At 40.3% G+C, this 23,290-nt stretch overlaps 1 protein-coding gene across 3 annotated transcripts in view; it reads right to left on the bottom strand.

The window, feature by feature from the left end:
* Positions 1–23,290, bottom strand: part of ITPR2 (inositol 1,4,5-trisphosphate receptor type 2) — a 269,683-nt gene that overhangs the window by 46,264 nt on the left and 200,129 nt on the right. For all 3 annotated transcript variants that reach the window (XM_069806681.1, XM_069806680.1, XM_069806682.1), the window contains 3 exons: positions 6,563–6,670; positions 3,899–4,091; positions 929–1,054 (listed from right to left, as the gene is read on the bottom strand). In XM_069806681.1, the coding sequence (XP_069662782.1) occupies positions 929–1,054; positions 3,899–4,091; positions 6,563–6,670 (427 nt within the window). The remainder of the gene's footprint in view (positions 1–928; positions 1,055–3,898; positions 4,092–6,562; positions 6,671–23,290) is intronic.

Below are 23,290 nucleotides of genomic sequence, written 5' to 3' on the forward strand. Positions count from 1 at the left end.
CCGCAGGGTGAAAGGGCAACGTGGTCTCCACGCCAATATATTTTAATCTGCTGCCTTTCTGTTTAGCCAGCCAACAGGAATGTTTGCTTGTGCCAACTCTGGTGTTTGTGAAAAGCACATGTATCTACTAGAAGCTGGATTGCTTCCACCAGCCCAGTTCACATGCCATCAGACAGAGGTGACTTTCAGTCACATAACTGACTGGACTGGACACGAATCAAAGACCCAGAGGTGAATGGCTCTACTCCCATTACCAGTATTCTGAACTATTTAGTCTCCTTTATCCCAATTAAGCTTGTTATGGATTCGAAGAGGCCTCCCGCTAGCCTGCTGCATTTATTTAATGAAATTTATTATTTGCTATATTTCCTGTGGCATGTGATGAAGCAGAGACAGAATCATAGGTTTTAAGCATATCTTTAGATAATGTGTTTATCCTCTGCAACAGTTATATCCTTTTATCCCAATAAACAAAATAGTCAAAAGCCAACAAGCTAGTTTTCAAATCATTCTATTCCATATGTTTTTAAGACTGCAAGTCATTCAGTTTGGTCAGTTTTAAGGAATCTCTGTCCTTCTGCTGCTGCCAGGAATCCTTCTTCGGCTCAGAAGCTGTAACTGAATGTGTGCAGTAGTACACTGCAATATGGCAATGTAAAAAAAAAAAAAAAAAAGAATTAGCTCAGATCATCTAGATAATCTTCAGCTTAGCAGCTATGTTCTGTCTATTTTACTTCACATCGTATGGGCCATGTGACACACAGAAGATCAACTACCACATTTCAGACAACATCTGGTATCTACTTAGAAGATACTAAATGGCTTCTGCAGATATGAGCATACCTGAAGATGCAGTTTTATATAACCGTTACCTTAGAATTGAAAGCATCTAAAATTAAAAGGAAAAATAAAATCAAACTCCACTTGCCTTCATCTCCATCATCTCCAAAGGGGTAGAACAGAGCAACTGCTAAATTGATGAATACAGCAAGGTTGAAGGAAATGCTTCCCCAGAGAGAAATGTGTCTGGAGAACCAAAACAAGGGTGGATTATCTAGAAAGGGGAGAAGAGCAGCAATCAATGAAATGAAAGCAGGCAGGAACTCCATGAGTAATGGCCTCAAGGGAATTAAAAAATACAGATTAACAAAGAAAATATGCAGATCTTTAAAATAAACTAAAATAGACAAATATCAAACATAAGTTTGCCATAAAACATAGTTTCAAGCACAGCTTTTAATCCAAAGATCCCAACAGAGTTTATTCTATATGAGAGTTTTGCCTCTGCTAAGATTTTAGGACTGGATCTTTAGGGAAGGAGTCTTTTCACCTGCCTCTGAAACTAGCCTCTGTGCATGGAGACACAAAATGAAACAAACAAATGGATTTTAGTACTCTGCATGCCAGTCAACCAGAAGACCCAGAACGGGTCATCTAGATGACCCATTTGGACCGAGTACACTGATGACATTATTCAAAGAATGATGGAATAGGCAAGGTTTCAGAGCTGCCATATCTTCCCCACCTCTATCAAACCAAATACATCTTGATCTACTTTGGGGAGCAGGTAAAATTTGGTCTAACTGGGATTTGGTTCTACGAAAGCTGACTATTTTCTGACTATGATCCTCAGATGTCCAAGGTTACCTCCTGACAAACGGGTCTGCTCTGTACTCCTGCTTAAAAGGACTCAAATGAAGCCAGGATCTCCATGTGTCAAAGTGCTGTACAAATACACAGAAATAGTCTATATCCAAAAGCACTTATAACCTAGTTAGAAAAGACTAAAAAGGGAAATAGGGCAAAACAGGGTTAAGATTTTGTGTCCAGAGTCACATAAACGATTCACCAAAAGGCTAGGAATAAGATCAGAGGATACTAAGACCCAGGTAAGCACTTCATATATATGACTGCACTACAATATGTTTAAATGAACATTTGAAATAAGATTCTATGCGCAAATGTGTGAAAAAATCTCTCGCCAGAGAGGTTTATTTATTCGAACATGATATATTCCTATTAATTAGATTTTAAAGTACCAAGAACCTCCTGTAAGTATGCAGAGCATATTCCTGACTTGCCTGCACCCAGCTAACTTTTTATAAACAGCAGACTCCTTCAACTGCATGTGACTGTCTCAGGCTTTAGTCTAAATAGACTTTAACTGTGATTAGGTAAATATTCAGATTTCATTGTGATAACCTTATGCTGTTGACTGCTGAGATTTAAGCATTTGGAGCCATTGAAAATGCCATCTGTCAATTTAAGCAACACAGACTACACGCTAACAGACACTTGGCTAAAGAATGAACCCAGCCTCAACCTGTATTCTCTTTTCAAATAAAAAAAACACATGTAGGCCATTCCACTGATGAAAGGAATTGAGGAATTTCTGTTCTGAATAAAAATAAACCTGTTTTTTTTGCTTATAGCATTAGGCAGGTCTGGTCTATGTAAGTATAGGGTTGGGCTCTTTTATTTGTGTTTCTTAAGCAAAGCTCACAGATATGATTTTGTTACTGGAGCAATTTTTCTACAATACAGTGACTTTTATTCCCAAACAGACTGTACAGATAGGGAGTTATTCTGGAATAATTTATTTTTCATCTTCTATTCTGGCCAGTTTGTCAGTACAGACAAGTTCTTACAGTGCCACCAAGGGAAGCGGACCTGGGCCGACAGGGTTCAGGCTGAAGACTTAACTACTGCCTCTGAAAATTACAGCCTGGGAATTGACATTTATAAAAACTGCAACCAACATTCATTTTTCCATCATGTTAAGGATGCTACATTAAACCAACATTAAACCATATTGCTTTGACTATCCAAACTCCCTGCTGTGCTGACCATAGATCCTATTCTTCACTTCCTTCCTAATCAATTGCGTAATGCTGCTGTGAGCAGCTGATGTGTGCCGCCCTAACAGCATCTGCATTTTAGCAGTGAATGAAGTGATCACTCTCATGTATTTTTATATATGTCTACATATATAAAATATAATTTTCTTCCTTATCCCTCAAGGATACTATAGATGCTGAATTAGTTTGCAGCCTTGATTCTCTGCTTCAAAAGCAAAGGGCAGAGTTGACAGTGGCTGAGCTGGCAGGAGCTTCTTGTCCCCGGGACGTGGGCAGCAGCAGCAGCCCTGTTCCTGGTGAAGGCCAGCAGTGTAATGCCCACCAGTGAACTAAACAAGAAACTCAGGGTACCTGGCTTGGCTTCGTTGCACCTCCTCTTCGGGTCCCTGCTTTGATGTCTCCCCCATGATCCTGACTGTGCCTGTCAGATCTGCGAGCAGCTTAAGGTGGTACCTGTGGCTCTCCCACTACCCCAGGACATACACCAGTATGGGCTAACAAACTGGGACATACTGCAGCCTAGTCAAGCAAGGCTGATGTGAACTGGCAGAGGGGAGCTGACTCTACGGGAATCGGGCAGATTTAAAGCAGCTGAGGTTCTGGTGAGAGATGTTTTTAAGTGACTGACATTTACAAGTTTTTTAATGGTCTTTTAGGAATCTTCAAACCTCAAATATGCAGCTACACATGTTTTTGTTAAATATTAGGGGCCTTGGCTTAATTAGGTGCAACTCTATTGAGTTTAGTAGAACTACACCCAGTTCATCCATCCCTCAATTTCGCTTTTGGAGTCCAAAATATCATCTTGAACACATTACTTATATTACTAACTGCTCCATATTATGCCTCTTTTATGGCGGCATGCGAGTGTCTCAGTTGACCTATACTCTGCTGACCTACACTCTCAAGCCCTGAGCAGTTCTGCTTGTTGCACTATCGGAGTGAACAGAGAAAAGTGTACTATTAAAATGAAAGTATTTGAAGTCTTAAAAGCAGGGTTTTAGCATAATTAAGCTATTTTTTGAAATTGCAATACTTACTCCTAATTTTCTTTTGCCATTTCATCTCGTTGTAAAGATCCTCTGTCTGCTGGAAAAAGTCATTGACTTTGCTCCCTTGTTCATCTCTCTCTGTTGTATTGAATACCCGACTTTTGGATTCCCGAGTGAGGAATTCACAAATATTGGGGACAGGGAATACAATCTGTTCCATTGTTCTATCGTGGCGAACAATCTATAAATAAAACGTATGCTTTTTTCAGGATCAGTGACTTTCCAACCATTTTGTCATATCTTTTCTTGTTCACAGCTCCCCTTTTTTTTATAAATTAATGCATAAATTATTTGAACATTACAGTGAAGTTGAACTGATGAATCCTAAAACAAAGTAAAACTGCTTTTCTATTTTCAAAAGCCCGCCTCAAATAAGGAGGCAAATATATGTCTCAAGCAAAACCTAGGTCCAAACTTCCCCCAAATATAAAAGTGTTCTAATTCAGAATGCTTCAATTTTGCAATAAATAGAAACGAATCTCTCCCAGTACACAGTGCAGAAGTTTGGGAGCTTTCTGCTCAGATCATGAAATTCTTTTCTCACCTTGAGTCTATTTCTATGATGAGATAAGTTGTGAAGGTGAACATGCAAAAATAGCACCTTGTTACTCAGACAGCACCCATATCTTGTCAGTTTTTATCTTCTTACTTGGCAAAAAACAAGGTTTTGCATTGTTTGTATTTCAGGGCCTACTGAGTTATCGGTGCATGAGCTAGATTTTATTCCATCTCACCACACTGTCATGAAAATTGCTTCCCCATGCTGATCATGGACTCTGCATTACTAAAAATATAGAAATGGGTACAAAACCCATCTTGACTCCCAGACCCATGTCTCTAAACAGCCACCAGTGAAAAAACCCCCACTATTTGACTTTCAAATCAGACAAATAAGATACCCTGATATAGAGGAGCTATATCTGAAATGCTGAACAGGTCTAAGACTGCTTTCAGAGAAAGACCAGCAAACATCCATTTGATATAGCAGCAATGCTGGGTTGAGTTTCACTCTTCCAGTTACAGTCCTGCATTAAAGAACCCTCCCTTCTCTCTGTCAATTCATATTTATTATGTGAACATACTAAAACCCCACCTGTCTTCAGTCATTTTTAGGAGTAACATAGTCAAGCACATTTGCATTGGAGATGAAGGATAATTACTCTCATGTCTGCCCATGGGCATGTGCATTACGTGACGTTTGAACAGGCAGTTCTGAAGTGTCCTAAGTAAATATTTGTGTCTTAGGCCAGCAGTCGTGCAATGAGACTATGTGACTAGCAGCTAACCTGGTAGGGTGAGTGAAGGAAGCCGACAGCACATCTTCAGTTCTGTTAGGGACTCAAATGAAGAGATAAGCTGCAGGTGCTGCTCTGCAGAATGACATTTTAAAAGCCTCCCTGAGAATAAAGGCCTCCATATCTGCTCGAGGAACAGGCTTTGCAGCCATGGGGTTTTAGCAGATTTCAGAAACTACACCAGGAAGAAGATATTGGCCACATAAAAGCAGACCACATTGCTTGTTTAATGCCTAAATTTACAACCTACCCAGGTAACTCGCTGATAATTGCTAACAGATACCTCAAAAGCACCCAAAGTATCAAAATATGTGAAGAGAAGCACTGAGCTGCCCTCTGGACAACCACAGCCATGGAGCTTCCATCTATCCTGTGGTGGGATAATGTGACCAGTATCAGGCAAAAAGGATGGTGGGAAAGAGAGAAGGACCCAGCCATGGCCTGTCTTGATGGCAGCCAGGACAACACAGACCTGAGGCACTTGCGTCAAGACTGCTCCCAATGCACGCAAGCTCAGGTCCAATGTTGATGGAGCCTGGGAGCCCACTGAAGGTAACATTATTGGCTCGGATTCAGGCTGGGCCTGTGTGCAACCATACTGTGTAGTTTTCATACTCGGCCAATTTTGGACTTGATACAGCATTTCCAAGAGAGAGCCAGGTGCCTCCTCTTCCTGCAGTCTCTCGCAGCAGCTGCCTTTGCACCATAGAAATTCTCCTCCTTACAAAGTCACTAAGGTCTAGAGATACTACAGTTCCTAACTCCTATCTTGATGCCTATAATCCCATGAAATCTGTAAGAGCACAGGAACTGATATAAGAGTTAAGAATCTAAATACCTCTGTGGATCTTGATCTAAATCCAATCCATGGCAGGCATAAAGTTTAAAATAGAGAACAGAACTGATGAACCAGGCCAAGCCTTGGTCTTTTAAACAAAAGCCATACTGAATGTCTACACCACTTCAAAACCTCTTTGTACTCCAGCCAGACTTTTAATTTGATCAGTTAGCATCACTGGCTTTGAAACCCATGATTATTTATTTAAGTGATGTACCATACAAGATTATTCTTGACTTCATGACACAGCTACTATCCACAGTCATTATTTCCTTAACAAAACATGTTTGGTAACACACAGGAAAGCTACTGTAAAATGATTATTTGGAGCCACTTTTAATACAGGTGCATTCCTTTTTCTCCCATAGCCAAAAGCACATTATTCAACCTTCTCCTTCTCATAAATTATCTACACCAATTGAATAAGCTTTGCTGTTCAGAAGCTTAAAAAGAGATGATACACCATGCACAAGATGCAAACTTGTCTCATATTCAATCTTCTAGCGAGCAATTCTTTACCTCTATCTGTGCCGTATGATTGGCATAATACCTCAAGGCTTCATCTCCTTCATCTGGATCTGACCCTGGCTTCAGCATCTGTTGCAATGTTTTATTGTGACGAGCCAACTAGAAAAAGAAAAAAAAATCTGATTTATATCCCGCTGCTATGTTTTCAGCTTTATCATCTTAGCTAACACAAATCCTCCTTCTCCCCACCCCCATATACTTACATGCTCAACCCAGTGGGGCTCTTTCCACAGATAACAACAAAAATTTAATTACTTGAGAACAATAGAAATAATTTAGTCTTAAAAAGTCAGCAGCAAGTCTTCAGCTGAGATTTATGAAAGACAGCTTAGCCTGCAGCCTAGATGTTTTTTGGAGGGCTTTTGACAAATGCCAAAAAATTAGACCAAATGCTTCTTTTCACTTAAGTTTAGACCTAAATTTGCATACCTCTGTCTATGTAATTACATTTACAATTAAATTTTCTCTGCAATTTCAAATAGCTAAACTGTTCTTCACCATGTTGTAGGTTGGTATTTCAGGGCTGCCAAGATAATGTCCATAACTATTTCAGAGGCAGCTGGACTGCAGTGGCAGCCAAATATGTTCTTAACTGTACAGTTTATATACATAGCACATATGTACACACACACAAATATGTATCTTGTATAAATTTTTACAAATTATAGACTTTACATGATTCATAAAATACATCTGTTCTTGTTGAATAGTAAATATTTTAAATGCTCGATAGCTGCACAAAGTTTAATACTGAGAAAGTCAGCAAATACATTCATGATGACCTTTAGGCCAGTGAGAAACAAAGATCTAATTACAAGGCATGAGGAAACATTACTAACAATGCAATTTTCCCTATATCATAGTGAGTGGTTTTCATCCAGAAACTCTCAGTTTTTTCACCTATTTTAAGGTGGGGGAAAGCGAGGCAGGAAAGGAAAGGCTATTTTGCAAATGTGATCCAGGTCTTAATCACTACACCAACATTACCACAATGGACTAGACACAGCTGTTAGAAACGAGGCAGGTACAGCACTCAAAATGACCACAGGAACTAGGCTTTGAAGTGATGATCACCACGGGTGGATTAGAATTGTACTACATGAAATAAAACAGTATGGTGAGGAATTATAATATAATTGTAAATCTACAAAAAGAATGTCAGGAACCAAGTCTAAAAGTAACAATGGATCTAAACAGATATTGTAATAATCTAACCAGAAAGTGATCTCACTTGTTTATAAGCTATTTGCATATCTCACCATCCCCTTTTTATCTAAGAATGGAGGGGGAGAGGTACATCTACAATTTACTCTATTTATTGAAGTTCCCTAGAATGTACTGATCAAAATATATTTTCTCCTTGATCTTGATACAAACTTATTAATTAAAGATGAATAATAATAAATGGAATATCCCAAAGCAAGAGAATACCAGGAAAGAAATATTCAGGAAGAATGAATGTACTTCCTACAACTTTCCTCATGGACAGAAGTCTGTTTGGCCCTGATAGTAGAGCCCTGAGCCAATGTGGCAGAACATCAGCCTTTTATAAAAAAGGCTCACGAGCAGATACTCAGGGAGACATGCAAAAAATCATATGGGTGTCAACTGCAGAGCAGTATTCTTTCCACCAGTAATAGATTTCTGCCTTGAATAGTTATTTTTTTACTCTATCTAGCAAATGTATGTATAGTCTCATTACACGTATTAATATCTTACGCAGCTTCCACTTATTTTTAAGACTAAAAAGGTTCTTTAAGACTATCTGACTAGTTCTTCTCCTTCACATGAGCCATATAACCTGATCCAGTCAGTAGTCTTTGCAGTATGCCCACAACATCTGCTTAGCAGGACAACTTGAATTCATTTTCTAGAGGTCTTTTGCATCTCCCTCAATACATGCTCTAGCATCCTGAAGAAACAAGATGAGCTTGTGGAAACAAGGTAGTTACTGTTTAAAAATTCCCTTTAAACAGTGTTACTATTTTGCCTTTCAGCTTTATTGAATGTCCCTCTGCTTCTGTACTTATGAAAGGGCAAGCAAGAGCGCCCGATTCACCTTCTCTGTATCATTCATCATTCCGTACACTACTATCACGTCCTCTCTTATTTGTCTCTTCTTTAAATTAAAACAATCCCTATCTTTCCCATCCCTCCTCAAACAGAAGACTCTGTGACTCAATTATTTTCCTTGTCTATCTCCAAATGCCCTTTACTTTGGCTATATCTCTTCTTTAAGATACGAAGAAAAGAACTGACTAGACAGAACGCAATCACACCCTGCTTGGAGTGATGAATTAGCATAACCAGAAGCAAATATATTCCCCCTTTTTTATCTTCGGTAATACAGAGGAACTTTGCCTGTATCTTTACCCTTTTTTCTCCAATGTCAACCATTAAGATTTTGAGTTTTCTAATAAATGACAAGTCAAGGATGTAGGGATAGTTCTTCTCATATTAAAATTATGCCAGTTTGGAGAAAGGGACATGTATAGATTCAGAAATTTCCATTAGTACCACAAAAAGTTTTCTATAAACATACTTGGATTTGTATACAGAACTGGAAATGCCATTTGTTAACCATATGAAATCTCAAGGTATTGCTTCCTGATATGCTTTTAACTGTCCGTAACTTTTACTGTAAACGTATCTCCCAGTAAGTATCAGTAACATAAGTTCCCTCACCACATGGACTAGAAACAAAAACCATGTCAGCCCTCTCGTGCTGTAATGGGACTGACTAGCACAGTGTGTTAACAGACTGCTGCTGATTTGAGACAGCACTGATGCCGTGCATATTTCACTATCAGGTTTCATGTGAACAGCAGCCACGTACTTTAAAAGAGTGTGATCAGTGATCTTCATTATACTTATACTTAGGGTGTGTTTTCAGGCAGCGACTGTCTTGTGCACTGATGTGTGTACAGAGCCTAGCACCACACAGCTGGGGCTTCCTGACACTAGCACTAGACAAAATCATCTGAAGAACAGGCCAGGATCTTCCGTGCTAGCACCTCATCTGCCAGTAAAGACACATCAGAAATGACCAGGGACTGCTGACCAAGCTGGAGGAACTACAGCAGATTTCAGAAGGGAAACCTACCTAAAGTTGTCAGCAGTAGTGCTAGGCAATAAGCGCTTGTAACTTCATTTCTCACTGCTTCCCCATCTCTCTCTATCCACTTACCTTCTGTGGCCTAGACCTTCGGACAGTAACCTCAGGGCAAAGGGTCTATTTTCTGCTTGTATTGCAGTTCCTAAGTGGGATGGATTTCTCTACATTGACAGAATAGTAAGTACCGCTAATAATTCTGTATTGTCACAGCTATGTCAATTAAAGAATGGTGTGGACAGTAATCTGTGAAAGCTCAGATCTGAAGCAGAGGCCCACAGTAAGACACAGAACAGCTTTAGAAATGCTATGTTATTTGGCAACTACAATGTTTTCTGAAGCTCTGCTTTCATGATCCTTCCTTTGCTCTGTAATGAGCTCAAAGGCCCACATGGGCATAGGGGACTGTGTCAACAGACTCCTTGACCAGTGCAGAGCTTTTTGTGAGATCAAAGACATAGCAATGAAAATAACAATGTAGTGACAAACTGTGAACCTAAAATATGGAAAGCTTATCCAAGCTTATAATACACTCTAGGTGACAGTCTGTGACTGGCATGTAAAGGCCGTGCAAGGTCTGAATGACATTTTTTCATATTTAACTCCTGTGATGTAGTTAAGTGTTATTTCCGAAGTGCTGCACAAATCTTTTGGGGCAGCTGGAGGACAAGACACTGGATGGGCATGGACAATAGCAACTATAATGAAAAGAACAGCCCCATTTATGTTTGCAAAGCAAAGCTCAAAAATGCACAGCAAGCGTAACTGATACAAAAAATAACCATCACTAGAGCCTGAATTTGCAAAGAGCCCTGAAAAATCACCTCTGAAGAGAAAACTCTCTCAATCATTCATTCATTCACCCATCAACCATGCCAGTGACAATATTAAAAATGTCAATACTATTTTACTACTCATCAAGGCATGTAGGAACAAGAAAGCAATAGCATACAATGGAACAGTGATTTCCAAAGAGGGGATGTGTGTAAGGCAATAGCTATATGAATAAAGATCATTTGGCTTTCAGTCAGTTCCCGAGGAATGACTGTTGTTCATCTTGAAAGATTTTTACTTAAAAAATTTGGAAAACACTGTAATAAAGCATCAGTACAAAATGTGAAAGATTGAGGACAGACCAAGAACGCTAAAGGCATTAATAAAGAAACAGCAGAGATAATGACAGAATTACAAGTAATACTCAGTCTAAACTCCTCACACAACACAATTATAAAATCAGATCTGCTAGTCATCTGGGATTCCATATATGATCAGCAGCATGGAAAACCACAGCAGAGCCATCTTTTGCAATTAACAATATATGGGTTTCCTACAGGCTTTTTGTTTTAAAGTCAAGATTTCCTTGAACAAAAATGCAGTTATCTAAATGTTCTCAAAGAAAAAGTGATTTAAAGCTGTGAACATTCATGTCATCAGCCTGTCAGTAACTCCTTGACTTGGGATACTAGATTGGTTTGCTAAAATACGTATGTACATATGTGTGTGCATGTGGAAAAATTGCTGGGAAAAGAGAAAGTAATTCTCCACTTTTCATTATCTCTGTAAAACACAGACTCCTTCCATATTTTTACAAGAACATGTCAGTCCCTGGTTGTAACTTGTAAACTGCAAGGGTCTCCTCTGTAGGCCAATCCTCATCAGAGGCACGAGATCTAACCCAGTACGCAGCCAAGACAGTTGTCAAAACTCCTGCCAATTTCACCAGGCTTTGCTTCAGGCCCAAAAAAGGACAGGAGTCCAAGAAATACGAGCTAGAAACAGCAGGCTGACTACCCCCAAATTCTGTGATATCTATTTCACTCTCTAGCATTTTCAAACTGCCAAAACTGGGGGGTAAAGGTGACTTTTTATGACTAGAATGGTATAAAAGGATCTAAATGGGTGAGGCTTAGTCCTGTAAGCAACCAGGGTTTTCACGGAAGAGTTGGTTCACTGGCAGTGTCAAACACATTAAACTGATTTTCTAGAAAAGGCTGATGGAGTATTACTATAAGCTCTGGATAACTGGCCAAGAAGCACAAATAAAGACACAAATAGTTTCTGTGCCTTGAAACACTTTATATTTACAGTATTACTATTAAGAAGTACTACAAACATCTAAAAAACCAGAAACAACATTATTTAAAAAACTATTACCCTTGTCACCAATTCTCTCGAGTTTCTTCTCACAGCTGTAAGGCAGCGGTAAGGCTGTTATCTGATGGGGGAGATACCTGGCACACAGGCACACCTGATGGGGCAAGGGCACTGGGTTAGGCAGCAGTTGGGAGCGTGCTGGGGTCTGGGGCTCATTTTGGGGAGGGAACTGGATGTGCAGTGTGCTTGCAAGCTATAGCACTGCACAGTGCCCTCTCTGCCCTTAGCCCAGGCCCCAGCTGCAGCTCACTAGCCAACCCTCTGGTGTGCCAGTCAGCCCCGTCTAGCGTGTCAGGGCAAAGACAGGCCACTGCACAGCCCTGGAAGTTCATGAACTACAGACCTTGGCAAAAGTGAGGCAAGAGCTGTTTGTACAAACCTGATGTCCAATGCATGACATCTAATAGATCTGCTGTAAATTATCTTCATCTCTACCCTGTCAGTAACCAGACGTACTGCAGTGTGGGCTGCCAGCCCAAAGGCCAGTGGTCTTTCACCACAGAGAAATGAGACAAAATATAACTTGCAGCAACAGCAGAATAATTGCATCTGTTCAGATTAGTTTCACCTTGCTGTGCAAACAGACTTGTGCAGCTGGGGCTCATTTACAGCCGCAATCTCTTCCTCTTTCTTCCCCTTCAGTCCCTGGGCTCCTGGAGCCAGGCAGTGTGAGATCTGGCACCACCAAACACCCTCACAAGGGAAAACCCCAGTCATCTCACTGAACACGTTTTCTGCTAAGAGAGCAAGAAAGGATAAAAAAGCTGCCTGGGGACTGACCAGAAAACCCCAAGGACCGAGAAACAACAGCAAAGAGAAAGTCAAGGGAGTAGCAAACAGGATGGGTGAGAGACAGAAGACGACAGGAGACAGAAAATGAGATCCTCTTCCCTGGCGTGCCAGGAGCTTACCACACACCAGCTCCCTGCCCAGGGCAAATGAGAACACTCCTATTCCATCAGTAAACAAGGACAGAGGCAAAGCAAGGAAAAAGGAAATGTCATCTTAACCATAACTGAACAGAAATTTTTATTCCAACTGGCTGTACTAACAGTAATAACAACTTCTCAACTCCCCATGTTCCAATCAAAACTGAATGGTGCTTTCTGCAATACACAGGGCAACTTCCTTTCCAGAAGTCATTACAGTTTTATAGAGCGGCACCTTTGCACTCTACCACAAAGCAATCTGTTAACAAACATTAGGAACAGCAGGGATGGAGCAATGGGAGACTCTCAAATCAAGTATTCATTGATTTCATTTAGATGATTATACTGTACAGAGCAACCAAAAGGGTTTAGAGTTAATCTTCCCCTGATGGCTTGTGGTACATGAGCAGGGCCCTGGGTGGTCCAGACGCTTTGGATTCTGTTGCTGGGTCTTCCACGGCCTCGTGTAACCTCTGAGACACCACCTCTCCTCCCCAGCCTCCATGTGGTGCGCACTACAGATTATGGATAATAGTGATCTACCTCACAGGGAAGGGAGAAATAAAACACCTCGACATTATCACATAGGAGAAACCACCACTGTTAAGTGATCTCTATCACTATTATGTTTGCAGCCCCCATAACAAGTTTATTACTGGTTTTGCTGTGGTTTTGCTGTTCTTTTATCCCTGAGAAAAGCCAGCAGAAGACAAAATGACTTGCTAACATTTCAATGAGCTTTACTTCCATTTGTCATCTTCATAATTTCTTTCGCAGGCAAAGCTTACTTTCAAAAAAAAAAAAACGAAGCGTATGTGTGGGGAAGGTTCAGGTCAGATAAAACGTGTTGCAACAGAACAAAATTAATTTGAGGGGGGTGGGTGTGAAACATCTCTGCAGGCTATGTGTAAACTGTCATGCCCAGCTGTGCCTACATGAGCCAAACCGGCGCAATGCATACTTTGGTCACATATGGGTTTTGGTGTACACTGACCATACTGGACATAGGATGTGGACAGCAGTATGCAATCCAGAGTGTTCCAACAGGATGACACAACTGCACTTGTAGACTGCCTCCTATGATTACTGTAAGCAAAATTTTGGAGACTACAGGATGGAAGGAAATAAGGAGATGATGGAAGTATCAAACATGATTATGGGAAGATAACAAGAAAGTTCAATGGAAAAGGAAGAAAAAGAGAGCAGAGTTACTGCAACTAGCCTTCTTCACAGCATAACAAGGAAGAAGGTCCCAGCCACATGCAACTTCTATGAAAGGCAGATAAAACATTGCACCCAAAATAAGACCTTATTGGCATGCTCATCAACATTGTGCAGACCCAGTCTGAGAAAGACCAAACCCAGCAACAGACCAGCAAACATATGGATCCCAAATCCACACAGCAAGAGAACTGTTCACCTCTAAAAGCCACCAACACTTTATATACATACCAAATATATACATAAACCTGACATAGTGAATGGCATACCCCTTCAGGAACTCTCAAAATCCTTTTGCTATCAAGCACTTTACTTTCTAGGTTTCTCTCATTCAGAACAGTGATTCTCTGCAAAATAGCTATCTACTGCTGTCTAACATGTGGCTTCTAAAGAAAAGGAAGGCTAGCACAGACAAAAGGAGGAACTGCTTATGACTCTTATTTTGGGGGCAATGTGGTAAGGGGAACCACCATTTTAAGTCTTTAAGTCTTAAGTATGGACATACTTCCTTTTGTAAGCCATAAGACTAGAAAACATTGATTGGCAGTCAACCTCCCTTCCTCTGGCACCAAGAGTAGAGCAGAAAGTAACTCATGGGTTGATACTTCCAGAGTGGGCTCATCCTCTTCTCCAGAGTCTACCCAATCTACATGGAAACCAGCTCAGTCTCTGACCTGAAGCGTGAGACTCACATTGCTGGCTCCCTCCTCATGTTTTCCCACCTTTAAGTCTCATCTCATACATTTGCAGTATAGTGCCATGGTGTCTTTTGCACACTGTGACCCCTTAAGCTGGATGCAGTTCACCACCCAATCTATGATACAACCACCAGCTCTGCTACATGCAGGTATGGCTTGGAAGACGGCCACTGTACATACACTGCACTTGTAGAGGCTGGGATAAGCCATCTACCAATTTTTAATGAACCACATTAAAGAGGCTTAAGTCCTCGGCTGCAACTCGGTATTATGGCTCAGCCTCCATGATTCAAGCACTTGAATACAGCCATTATGTGGTGGTCTTAGTTGTTACAGCAATAGCAAAGTAAAAAGTCTGTTTGTAGCCAACCCTGTTAGCATCCCACCTTTTCAACAGGTATTTCCACAACACACAGAAAACCATAACTTGGTCATTCAGGGTCAAAAACATATGAGACTAACATAGCAAGTAAACAGCTGAAGCTGCAATCTATCAAAAGACAGATTCACAAAAGACATGCATTTCCTAGTCTCTGCAGGGGTCTGATGTATATACTTTGTGGGGTACAAAAGAGGGCAGCTACCAAGTGTGGAGACGGACAGGAACTGAGAGATGTTTCCCTTCAAATAATTACAGTGGTGAGATTTTCCAGCTTTTTCAATCATGCTGTTGAATGTTTGCCTCACCCTCCAATTAGCAGAGCAAAATAGCTTTTAAAAAAAAATAATTTAGGGGTATAGAAACAGAGAGAAGAAAAAGTAAAATGGTGAGTTACTCTTTCCAACTCTGTATTATGGCTACTGTCTTCAGGAGAGTACTTTCACCTGACATCTATAAAGTAATAGTTCCCAGTAGGAGAGCAAAAGGGTAGAAATTTCATCCCTCTCCTCATCAGACATTCACAAATTATGTTGCTTTACCCAACTAACTAGCAGCTAAATGGTGCTCTGCAGACAGACTCATAGAAAAACCTGGAAAGACCAATTTCATTTAAGGCTACCACAGATCATCATTCATGAAACAAATCCTGAAAATCCTTGCCCATACATAATGGCAGATAAACCATTTCTTTAACCCCAGGTTGATTAGATGTTTATCCGTGTGCAGGTCTGAAGGTGTTTTACTCCTGTAAAACTACTGGTGGTCATAAGTAACTGATCACCTCCTTTTGGTGAAGAAAAGCATAATCAGCTGTTAAAACTAAATTTCACAGCTGGACACTTTTATTCAGTAACTCTTAAAGCTGCCTCGGAAAAAGTGCAAGGTGGACCTCATTTTCAGTTTTCTGCACTGTGTTAAATAAGTGAAACAAAAAGGATGGCAACTGAGGTAGTTCTGCCTATTTGTAGACTACAAATTCAGATCTTGTCTATTCTGGAAAACTCTAAGATGACTGAGATACCTAATTAAATTATGACATCAGAGGAGATGAGAGTTAAAACTGAGCAACTGTGAGGACCAGACATATTTTGACATTCTGTTTAATGCTCTTCATTTTTGTTAACCTGTAATTATTTCAATGACTACTGAACAGTTGAGAGGGATAAAAAAGTATGTCTTGTTACAGAAGATGCCCCCCCTGTTTTTAATTAAGGTGTAGGATTTCACAATGCAGATATCTGAGGCCTGTTAGAACTGCTCTGATAACATTAAGTAAGACCAGACTTCACTTTCATGATATTGCCAAGGTTACCCTCACTTCCCCTCAAAACAAACAAAGCAAGTTCCTCCTAGCTTAGAGTAAAATGTTTTAGTTGTGCTTTAGATATAAGAAAAAGAGCACTTTGGTTCATTTGAAGGTCACCTCTAATGGAAAAGCCCCAGCTCTGCCTCCAGAGCAAGCCTTCACCTACAGTAGACTATTACAACTTAACACTTTGTGTAATTCAGCTTTCTTAATAAGGGCAGTTTGCTGCAATCTGAACAAAGTAAGTAGCAACGTTACATACATTTCTGAGCAGACAATATGTACGCCCTGCGGTTGAGGGCAACTGAAAGTGCAGTCTACTTTGAAGAGTGACTTTGTAAAGATGGCACTGTGCGGTTCCACATTTATTGTCTCTCAATGGCTTCTGGATTGAGTTTACTCAGTTTACAAGTGAAATGATTTTTAATTCTACTTAACGCTCCTCCATGCAATTTCAACAGAAAAGCTTTAAGTCAAGCCATCCTCTTTTTCGCCCATATATCATCACTCTTAATGAAGACTGTGAGTGCCAAATGCAAGCTGGGAGCTCTAAGGTAAGAGTATGATTTGAGGGCAACAGGTCAAGTTCTCCACTAGTATAAATCAGTACTGCTTGCCTGCTTTCAGTGGAGGCATTCCCATGTAGACCAGCTGAGGATATGGCTAAATGAAGACCCATTCTTAAAGTGAGAAGCTAAGTAACTTGCCCTGCTTGTGATACAGAATCAAAGGAGAACTAAAGTCATTCTCCCCAGCCTGTGCTGCTTCAGATAGCTATAAAAAGGTAGTATGTTTACTCCTAATACAGGACTGCAAATAGAGTCTGAGAGCAAAGAATGTCTTAAACAGTATGTCATTGTCGCGCAGCCAATTTTCAGAGTAAAACCACAGACTAATGTGAAGATTTCACAATGCAGATATTTGACAAAGAAAGGATATTTCTTCTGGTGTAACGTTTGGGCCCCGGCACCAATACAACATATTTCCCAATGACAAAAAAAATCTTGTAAACCACAAAACACAAGGACACAGGATAACAGAAGTTAAAGATAGAAGAAGAAACCCACAAAGCAGAAATATTAAGGCCACCTGTGCACTAGTGAAATACACAATCACCAGAGCCAAAGGATATCTCCCTCATTAATACTGCATATAATAAAACACACACTTATGTATAAGACACTTGATCTTACTCTAGAGAAGTAGAACCAGAAGAATGAAAATAAACTAAAACCTTTGTGGCCAGCCTACAGTAAAAACCTCTAGCCTGAATCCTAGCAGCTCTTAGCAGCCTAAGTCAACAGGACACCAGAGGGAAAACAGAGGTCCCCATGTAGATCCCTATCAAAGTCACGACAGGATTCTGAGGTGAATGCTTCCAAGGAGAAGGGGAGAAAAAGAAATGTCGAAGGACAAGTTGCCAAGGTTTTAACCTGAGACCTAACAACGAAGCACAAGTTGCCAAGGTTTTAACCTGAGACCTAACAGCAGCCACAGACATTTGTTTAATCTTTCAGGTGCTCATTAGTGTCAAGCCCTTGTGGCAGCCTCCATACTGTCTCTCTATACTGTAGCTGGCTGAAGGTAGAGTTATATACCATCCTAATGAGCCGCAAGGAGGGTGATGTGCGTCATTGGCTTCTGTTTCAATCTTGGCAATCTAAGTGTAAAAGCCTTGCAACAGCTTCTGATTCTGCTGACATTTAATTAGCCGGTGTCATTTTGATGCCATAGCCTGTCTCATCAGGATGATAACTACAAAACAACATGTGGAGCATAAAAGTTCTATAAGAAGTTTCAGGTCTGGCAGCCAAGGATACGAGTCCCCTGACAGTCACGGTTCCTGGGACTGGTCCCCATTAGCCCTTTGTTTTGGCATTGCTATCAGCAAGAGCTTCTCTGTTAAGGAGAGAGAAACAAGGAAAAAAAACCCAAAACTGCAAACCTCAGCAAAGCCTTGCAAAAAACATCCTTTAGCTCGAAAAATTATACCCATCCTGCAGAAAGGGAGCATACTTATTGCACAAACTCACAGCTATTCATCCTGAAGGACAGGTTTATCCTAAAGGATAGATTTGATGATCTTCTGGCCTCAAAAAGTAGTCCTGTTCATTTAAGTATGTATAGTACTTTTCTCCGTTTGCCATCAGATGCTTGGGAAGACAATCTCCAATAATACCTGCCAATTGCTGCTTGCTCACATCAGCTGCTAAATTTTAAAATGGTCATGGCTACACAAAATGTGACTGGTCTATGTTTTCACTCAATATAACCAGTGATTCTGGTACAGTACATCCATTTACACCAGACAAGCTCAGACTTTTTTGTATGTGGGTCTTTTTTCCAAAATCCTATTCTCATACACTAAAGACACCACTTTTTTAGAGTGTTCCAGTCAGAGATGTATAAAAATTCAAATGAACCAAGCCATTTAATTCACGGAACAGAATCAGCTCAAAATCTCTGTCAGCAGAACCCAGGCACAACCTAATGTTTTGTAAAGACAGACACTGATGGGACTAATGGGCCACAGCTCCATTTTTGAGCAAAGCATCTACCTGAGGCAGAGGATGGGCAGAAAGAGGTCAGCAACCTTAAAAATTCACCAGTGTGAACCAGTGTGGTCCCCAGATCTCAGCTCTTTGGGAGGATCCTTGCTGGAGCTGAAAGCTGCTTCCCAACTGGATGAGGCTAAGCCTATCTTTTTAGAGCACCCACAAGGACAGGGAGATCTCTTTTAGCCAAATGTTACGGGCCAGTAACGGCAACACCACCACCAAGGGTAAAGGTGTTCTTGCAAGACTTTTCCACTTGGCTTCTGTTCACTTCTTTTCCATGGTATAACCCTGATATTATAATTTCAGCCAGTTAATGCTCACTGCAGACTGCTGGGGGTTGTAACTGGTTCCACCCATTCCCTATCCTAAATAGCCTTCCTGGTGTTTCTTTGCTGTGCCTTATAGAAGATGCTTGTCAATGCACAGTATTAAGTAATTAATTTCTTCCTTTTTCATCAACATTTCTTTTTAAACAGTCAAATTCACCCCAAATTTACCCCTGACCACAGTCACACTTACTTCACACAGAATACTGTTTTGTCTACCTGGGACAACCCAGCCAGTTGAGAAAGCTTTGGATTCTCATACTAAAGGACAAGTCACATACAATGATCCTATGTCACATTTGAAGGCACACATTCACAGTGCTAATTCTCGTGTTCCCCATACATTAAATCATGGAAAATCTGCACCTATCATTTTAAGGAAGGTCTTGCCATGGCATCCCTTGACCTGACTTGAACCATATGCGGGTCAAGACAAATGGATGGGTACAAGAATTAACATTTACTTTATAGTATGTGTTTTAGTAAATGTATTTTATTTTATGGACACACTCAAAAACACAAGGAAAAGAAGGACCAAGGTACAAGTTCATCTGTCTAAACTTTAAAATACATCTAAGTGAAGGAAAGCCAGCAGCTGCTCCAAGCTACAACACCAAAAATAACTACCCACAAAAAACCTTAAGCCTTACAATACCTCCCTCACACAATTGTAGACATTATCTTATGAAAGCTCTTCTTGCCTTAACAATCTATAATATTAGCAGCACAGAAAAGCTTATTTGAAAAATATATGTTAGCATCATTTCTTTAAAAGACTCTTGGAGTACTAATGTGCTCAGTGGTTACGCACTTCTCAACTGTAACACCTGATAAATGCCAATTTTCCTCATTAGTAAGGGAGCTGGGATTGAGTGAGCATAGGACGAAACCCAATGTAGCAGTTAAAGCAAAGTGCTGAGGACCAAGCAAGCTGTATTTGCTTCCCATGACAGCTAATGACTTGCTGTCTATAACTGCTTCTGGCTTGCTGTCTTCACCTGTAACACTGGGTAACACTACCTACTTTATGAGAGGGGCAAACAAAATTAACAAAAGCTTTTAACTGCTCTGAAATCCTACAAAAAGGAAGATTAATTCTTTAAAAATTTCTGAAACCACTATTTTAATTGTCATTTATTTGTTCTGCTGTAGTGTATAAGAGTCCCAGAACCTGCAGTTCTAGGCACAGCATTGATGTGGAAAATAAAGGTGGTCCCAGCCATTTCTGTACTCAAATCTGATGAAAGATATAGAATGACATGCTAAACAGAAACCCACAGGAACAAAAGGCTTTGTGCTTCTTAGAATTTTACATATTTGGACAGCTGAATTTTTTAACACTGACTTTAGTTTCTACTTAATGAATGTATCATATCCAAGTCTCATTATCAAACCTGTCCTATTTCAAATGTCAAAAATAGTAACTTTTAAAAAGCCTGTAGTGTACCCCTACTCCCAAACTATAAATCCATGCCATCAATTATTACCATTTTAATTGCCTAGTTAGCAAATAGTCTTCATGTGTGTACACTAATAGGCAGTAACTTCATGACGTAAACATGGCAGTAAGACATTAGTTTGATAAAGCTTGCCAAGTTTGATACAGAAATCTTGATTTTCCTATTAATATTAACAAATATATAAGGCTGAATGACTTATTTTGCTCAGTCCATTTAAAATTAGCACCAGAGAGGAAGGAGTATGACTTACTTGTGATGTCTAATTGCTACAGTATGCTTAGTAGTACCTGCAGCAAGAACCTTACAATTCACCTATTGTAAGTGATAGTAAGTAAGCAAATCCTACCTCTTTTCCCTTGGTTTATTTTAAGAACTTATAAATGGAAGAACACTTCCAACTCTGTTAGTCTATCAGAAGATAGCCTGGTTCGAGCTTGTGTTCATTTATGCTGCATACCTGCACTGATACCAAGCAGTGTTAATTTCTTCTAACCTTATGGCATGGAGGAAGTGATTTTTCCTTAAGTCTTGGTGCCACCAGTAAATTATATAAATATAAGTAGGTTTGGTACTCCATTGGGATTTAAATAAGTTTTTAGCTAAACCTCATAAAAAAAACCCCAAAACAACCTTCTATTTACCTGGAGGTTACAAAGGTATTGTGGAATTCCAAGACCCACACTCCCCTCCAGCAAGGCATTTAAACATACACTTAAAATGGAGCAGTTGAGTAAACATTTTGCTAGTCTGAGAGCACAGAACACGCATCATGAAAGGGGTGACATGCTATGCCAGTACCCCTATACTCCTGGAACAGCTTTGGGAACCAGATGGAGGAAGTCACAAGGCATTGAAAATTTGAAAATTTTATTACAGTATTACAATTTGCTTCCCTACTCCCTACCCACTTGTATCCTTCTAGATGAAGGACATGTGTACACAGCCCTACAGGCAGATGAAAGTGCATTCTTCCCAAGCTGCAAGCTGACTAGAAGCTATGTAAAGTTATTTCACGTTCTTCTGAGCCTCATGAATAAAGCCCCTGCTGAAAGGTACAGCGTATTAGCTTGGGCTTCATGCCTGATTTAGACAGTTTGCATCTAGCTGAAAAACACAGAGACACACTCCAAAGTATTTTCTGTTAACAGAAGCACATATATACATGCATGCAAACTACAGGATCCTGTGGTTATAACCAGTGCCTTATTTCACTTCATAGTAAATATAAAGGGGTCATGAACCTCACAGAAATACTACTAACTCCAAGAAAGTTTTTTAAGTTTACAAACTACTGAAATACCTTGTTATAACTAACAGGTAGAAAGCTCAAGCAGTCATCTGAAAAGCTAGAGGATTTCTTTAGCCTTTTATGATTTCTTTTTTTTGGGTAGCCATTTAAAAACTTGATTCTCCTACACTAATGCTTCTGCACATAAGAAGTGAGTAAGTATGAAATTTTTTGTGCTACTATGTCAAAAGCTTTTGTAATCTCTACAGAGACACCACATCAAGATGAAGTCTCTTTGTGGACAGCCTTACTAACCTCGCAAAACAAAGCATAGCCTGCTTTAACACAATCTTTTAAAAGGACAGCAATAGAAACACCACACCAATTTATTTTGACTGAGGCTTGAAAAGAATAGGTATAAGAGCTGATGGGACTATCCATAACATACCACTAGCATTCACCCAAGACTACTGTAAGAAATTAGCAATCTCAAATTCAAGGCTTGGCTCTGAGCATGAGATTTGAACAAGACAAAAAAAACCCAGAATCCCCTCCATGGATTTTCAAGAGAATTGTGAACGCTCTCTTTCTAGCAATAATAGGCTTATTTTTTCCAGGATGTGACCTCAAGCACCAGTTTGTGTCACTCCTCCACAAGCTGTAGAAGAGCCACATCTGGAAGGAGCCCCTACCCTAAAGCCAGGCTGCAGAGTGGGGGTGCAGCTAGGGTAGTTCTTCATGGATAAGTTAGTTCTGCTTTCTCTCAGGGGTGCTCCCTTCTCCTCTCTGCTCATAATACGTCGAATGGGAAAAGTGAGGAGCAGCAGTGTTCAGAAAGTCTAGAGTCAGTGCAGGGGAAGCAGCACAGCTATGGCACGTGGCAGGCTGGAGGAAGATGAAGAAATAAAGGAAAGAAAAGAGAGGACAGAGAAACACGTGGAAGAGACGTGATAACTGTCATGCTATGGCATATTAAACAGTCAGCGTCTTACCGCCATGTCGCAGGCTGCTGTGCCCACACACCTCTGTGTGTCTGTGTGTGATGTACAAGTGTGCACATGCACTTCCATACGTGTGCCTGTGTTTGCATTTGGGGTAAGGGTTGGGAAGCTGTAAAGGAGATTTAGCAACAGAAATCTCAGCCTTGCTTGTGACATATTTATAACTTTCTATGCACTGTGGGTCAAACATTTACAAGAATGCCTTTTGCTTCTGGTAAAATCAACCACAGGAAGAGCAAGGAAGGATGTAGTGGTGGCAAAATGCAGAACCCACCATCGCCCTGAAGAGTGCAACGACAAAAACTGAAAGTCTGAGCTCCCCAAAATAAACTGTCTGTGTTTGA

Source organism: Haliaeetus albicilla, chromosome 19 (genome assembly GCF_947461875.1).
Source record: "Haliaeetus albicilla chromosome 19, bHalAlb1.1, whole genome shotgun sequence".
Taxonomy (NCBI): Eukaryota; Metazoa; Chordata; class Aves; order Accipitriformes; family Accipitridae; genus Haliaeetus; species Haliaeetus albicilla.